The sequence below is a fragment of the Canariomyces notabilis genome, assembly GCF_033297395.1.
Source record: "Canariomyces notabilis strain CBS 508.74 unplaced genomic scaffold N656scaffold_9, whole genome shotgun sequence".
NCBI classification, from domain to species: Eukaryota; Fungi; Ascomycota; class Sordariomycetes; order Sordariales; family Chaetomiaceae; genus Canariomyces; species Canariomyces notabilis.
In genome coordinates, this window is record NW_027041831.1 from 696,749 (window position 1) to 701,413 (window position 4,665).

At 55.3% G+C, this 4,665-nt stretch overlaps 4 protein-coding genes across 4 annotated transcripts; 2 read left to right on the forward strand and 2 right to left on the reverse strand.

Moving 5' to 3' along the window:
• Window positions 1–1,682, reverse strand: N656DRAFT_836656 (glycoside hydrolase family 43 protein; the record flags this gene model as incomplete). Its single annotated transcript, XM_064818790.1, has 2 exons — window positions 1–942; window positions 1,000–1,682. The coding sequence occupies 2 exons, from the start codon at window positions 1,680–1,682 to the stop codon at window positions 21–23; spliced, it is 1,605 nt and encodes a 534-aa protein (XP_064670775.1). The 3' UTR covers window positions 1–20.
• A 1,501-nt stretch (window positions 1,683–3,183) lies between these two features.
• Window positions 3,184–3,673, forward strand: N656DRAFT_778733 (uncharacterized protein). The gene has a single exon (XM_064815060.1). The coding sequence runs from the start codon at window positions 3,294–3,296 to the stop codon at window positions 3,582–3,584; it is 291 nt and encodes a 96-aa protein (XP_064670776.1). The 5' UTR covers window positions 3,184–3,293; the 3' UTR covers window positions 3,585–3,673.
• A 152-nt stretch (window positions 3,674–3,825) lies between these two features.
• N656DRAFT_778734 (uncharacterized protein) lies at window positions 3,826–4,357 on the forward strand. The gene is made up of 2 exons (XM_064815061.1): window positions 3,826–4,070; window positions 4,178–4,357. Exons 1-2 carry the CDS (start codon window positions 3,928–3,930, stop codon window positions 4,203–4,205), a joined length of 171 nt encoding a protein of 56 aa, XP_064670777.1. The 5' UTR covers window positions 3,826–3,927; the 3' UTR covers window positions 4,206–4,357.
• A 121-nt stretch (window positions 4,358–4,478) lies between these two features.
• N656DRAFT_708543 (uncharacterized protein) lies at window positions 4,479–4,646 on the reverse strand (the record flags this gene model as incomplete). Its single annotated transcript, XM_064811513.1, has 1 exon — window positions 4,479–4,646. A coding segment is annotated over one exon (168 nt), but the record flags the coding sequence as incomplete, so codon positions are not given.
• Window positions 4,647–4,665: the final 19 nt, after the last annotated feature.

Genomic DNA, 4,665 nt, shown 5'->3' on the forward strand with positions numbered 1-4,665 from the left:
ACTAGTAGCAATGCGCCTCACTACTTCACAAGCTCCATCTCAAAACTCTTCACCAAAACCTCCCCTCCAAGTGCCTTTGTAGCAAAGTTGAAGACGCCATAACGGTACCCCGTGAAGTACCTCCAGTCGTTGGTCATCGCAAAAGCCGGCCCCAGCGTAGTGAAGGTCGTTCCATCCAGACTATAGGAGAACGTCGTCCTTCTCTCCTGGGTGGTCCCAAACGCAGGAGTTATGTCGGCTTGAATCCGCAGCCAGACTTCCCTTCCGGAGACTGTAGGCCCAGTCGCAGCCACACTCCCCATGGATGACGTCTGCCATGTGCTCACGGTGAGGTTCAAGTTGTTGACCATAACAATGACAGCCGAGCTTCCCGTCTTGTGAATCCCGATATACGCCGCGCGATCCCTGAACAAAACCGCCCCAGCCCTATCGCCATCTCTCATCTTGCTAATATCCACCCGGAAAGTCCCCCTCGACTTGGGCCCCTGGATGCGGTGCGTCAAGGTATTCCTCGCAGCAAACAAATCCCCCGTAACCGTCGCCGTCCTCAGCGTCAGCCCACCACCAGGAGCCATCGCCCAGGCGCCATTGTCAGGGTTATGATTCCACTCCCACCCATGTCCCAACCTCTCCCCCTTGAACTCATCCCTCACCTCCCCAATCCTACTCTTAACCGTCTTACTAGTATTCACCGGCACGGGATACTCCCTCCCCCACGCGCCCCTAGCATCCATCTCAACCCTCGGCCAGCCGTCCGCACCCCAGATCAGGGGCGCCGCCACTGGAATCCTCCCTCCCGGATACGCATCCAAAAACGCGACATAGTACCACCTGCCGTCCTGCGTATCCACAATTCCGCCCTGATGCGCAAACCCGGCGTTCGCCACCGGTCCCGACGGGCGATCCACGAGCGTGCGCATGGTATACGGCCCAAACGGACCACTGTCCGACCGCAGCACCAGCTCAGCATCCGCGGGCCGCGTCACAAAGATGTAGTACCGCCCGCCGACCTTGTACATGCGCGCACCCTCGACGGTTCCGCTGCCGGTGTAGTTGTATACAACTTGCGACGTGGCCTCGGACAGGTCGCCGTTGGACAGGACATTCAGCCGCGCAACGCGGATCTGGCGGTTGCCGTAGGCCACGTAGACCGTTTCGGCCGGGTCGTTGTCGATTAGCATGCCCACGTCGTAGTAACAGGTGTTAATCGGTGTGCGGGCGGTCCAGTTCCATTTCCCCTCCGGCACCTCTCCATCATTACGACCCGCTTGGGTACCGGACGCTGTCCACACGTAGGTCTTCCCCGAGTTGATGCAGCCCAGCCAGTAAAAGGTGTCGGTTGAGGCGCGGTAGCGGAGGGTGCTCGCCCAGATGCCTTTGACGTAGGCACGTGAGGGGTTGCTGCCGGAGGCACTAGCAGGGAGGTTGTATTCGGGGCCGAAGTTGAGAGTGGGCACGCTGTGCGAGACGGGCTCCCAGTCTGCGAGGTTGTAGGAGCGCAGGACGGGTGCGCCGGGTGAGTAGGCGAATGTTGATGAGGAGTAGTAGAAGACGGAGCCGATGCGGAAGACGTCTAGGTCTGGGTGGTCTTGCCAGATTATGGGGTTGGTCAGGGTTTGGCTTTGGGCGGAGGAGAAGGGGGTGAGGAAGGGGGTTAGGAGGAGGAGCCGGGGGAGATACATGGTGAGGGTGGGTTGACTGTTGTTTACATAGAAGTTTTGGTTGCCACGAATGACAATACTCGGTGGTGGTTAAGTTACCTAGGTACCTACTTATACCTTGAAGTTTTAAACCCAACTTTCCGTCATTGAACGGTAGCGCAGTGCGCATCTTTACCCGAGTTACTCTATCAACTCCTACCTAGAACATGTTTCTCCGCCAGTCGCAGTGCGCAGGACAGCCGCGCCAATAGGAGATGTTTTGCCTATAAATCTTCCTTATCCGCTCAAAAGGGTCCAAAACTGGTCGCTCTGAGGACAAGAAACCGCCCCCTTGGAACGACAACGAAGATAAGAATATGTCGCTATTGTGGGGAGGCCGTGAACATGAATCTGGAACTAGTATTTCACTTTCATTTTCGGTCGAGTTGCTGACTCAGCAAAGTTCAGGTCACGTGAAGAAACGTTTTCTGATGATTGAAACGGCAGGCAACGTGTTCACGCTCAGTTTTCACATCTCCGTTTTCCAATTCCGTTTTCCGACTTTTGCTGTGGTGTGAATCTGATGTCGCTTTGTTGTAACCACGCTTTCACTAACGCGTTGCGAACCCGCTCTTAGCCAACCAAATGTGTTTGTGACCTTCTCTACACGTCTAGGCTAATGGCCGCTTTCGTGTTCAGGTGTGTCAAAGGATGCCGACCCCACGGGCCACCGTCCTCGACCAGGCCAAATTCGACGGCTGCACCGTGGGCCGGTCTCTTCGGCCCAAGAGGAGTCTTCAGCGAGAATGTAGCGATGTGGACTCAACGACCTGCCGTGCTCGTGCTGCGGAGTACCGGCCCCAGCCCGGCGCTCGTCAACTTGAGCGAGCTGGCCAACATCGAACTGGACGCGACCGTGGCCTATACGGCCTGACCCAGCCGACCCCGATGCTTGTGGTGGAAGGAAAGCCTCAACCATACAACAGAGTCACGCGAGCCAGGAGCAGACTTGGCAATGAGTACACGCACTGCTCTCAGGTATTCACGATCACTTGCGGCGCCGAGATCACCCGAAGGCGGATCGCCGGTCCGGGTCGTATCCTGCCGATAAGCGTGGGAGCCAACCTAGAACCGGCGCAGTCCTGCATTAGCACGGCTATAGACCAGGAACAAGGCAGACCGCAGCTTGCTGGGATGCTCGTTCCGGAGTCAAGCGGTTCGGTAGGGGTCTGAACCGCGTACAACTGATGCGCCACTCTCTGTGCAGCCCGCAAACAGGCCAGTCGATAAGCCTGTTGGATCTCCTGGGCTAGGAATTTAGCTTAGGCCTGATTTTCGGAAGCTAGGGCCTCAAGGCCAGCCACAAGTCTATTCAAGGCCGTTACTTCGAGGAACTGATCAGTCGATTTCGACTGCTTGGGTGGGTCTGGGAGCTTCCTGGCCGTCAGGTGGCTAGGTAAGCGGCTTGACTGGTGGCTGGAATGGCGGCTTGACTGAAGGTTTGGTGAGGTGGGCTTATTCGGCTGGCTTGGCTTATTTGGCTTATTCGGCTGAATTAGCTGATTCGGAGACTCTTCCCGGCGAATTGGTTGTATTGGGGAAGGAGAGGAAGAGGGAGGGGAATCCCTCATTTCAATATCCGGCCGGGCCTCCATGCCCCGCGCGGCTGGGTTAGGTGCGGCTTGCAGGTGCGGCTTAGCGACGGTGCGGCTGTGCGGGGGTGGGGCCTTCCGCGAATCCAGAGAAAGAGGGGCCCAGAAAGACTGGCCAGTGCATAGGCCTTATCTTATCTGGGTCCCGTGGGCGCGGGGCGGCCTGTGGGCGGCCTGTGCGCACCCCACGAAAATCTTGACGGTTGGAACGCAGCTCGAATACAGCGAATTCGCGGCTCGAATGCGGCTGCGCAAGGTCCTGCGCGGGCCTGCAACTGGTACGAGTAGATAGGTCTTTTCGAGAGCAATTGAATGATGGTATTTTCGAAGGTTTTGCCGGCCCTGTGGGCAGGCAGTGGCAATGCAGAAGAAGAACCTTTTTATTAAAGGCTATTATACTGGCTTAACTATAACTTTGGGACAGTAGGTAGTAGAAAAGATAGAATAAATTGATATGTTATTTATTACAAATCAATACTACTATACTCCTGATGGTCCGTTCTCCTTTCGCCTTGCCTCCAGAGTTGATAGTGTGGACATGGTGTATGGATGACCTGCGCCTAATACCTCTTGCTGGAAATCAAGCAAGTCTGTGAGAGGCAAAGAGCATCTCCATGCGGCCTATATCTTTCCAAATGAAGGCAAGATTGCCTATGCTGATTAGCGTGTCGGGATGCTCCTCTCCTAGCAACCTCGAACTCGTCTCCATCACTGGCAGAAACAGCAACTCGGCCTCCTTCCTACCGGCCTTGGTTCCGGTACGTCGACGCCAGGTTGCCTATGCTGGTTAGCGTGTTGGGATGCTCCTCTCCTAGAACCCTCAGACTTGTTTCTATAAGGTAGGTTTATATCTATTAAACTAAGATAAAAAAAGTCTAATAGTACCTCAGTACGTTTTCAGGAACCTATCTAGGACTAGTAGACATTGCCTCGAGCCAGTGAAGATACTTCTCGCATAGAAAGGTATCGATTGATCCACCATCCTGGAGATCCCTGTTCACATTCTTGGGGTTACATTTACGCAGATGGTCGATCCAGTAAACACACGAGTACCGTACTGCGGCTAGCGGATCTGGGTCGGGTATTCTGACTCTGTCGATGGGGAATCCAGGAATGCCAAGACTGTAGATGTCACGTCGCAATGTTTCCCGCACTTGACGATGTCTTCATGCCCGATTCTAGTAGCCTAGTGCAGCGGTGTCACGCCATTGTTGTCCTTGGCCTCCTTGTCCGCGTTCGCCTGCTCGATGAGGTACTTGACAATAGCTTCATGCCCGTCGGTAGCAGCCCAGTGCAGTGGTGTCGCGCCATTGTTGTCCTTGGCCTCCTTGTCCACGTTCGCTTGCTCGATGAGGTACCTGACAATAGCTTCC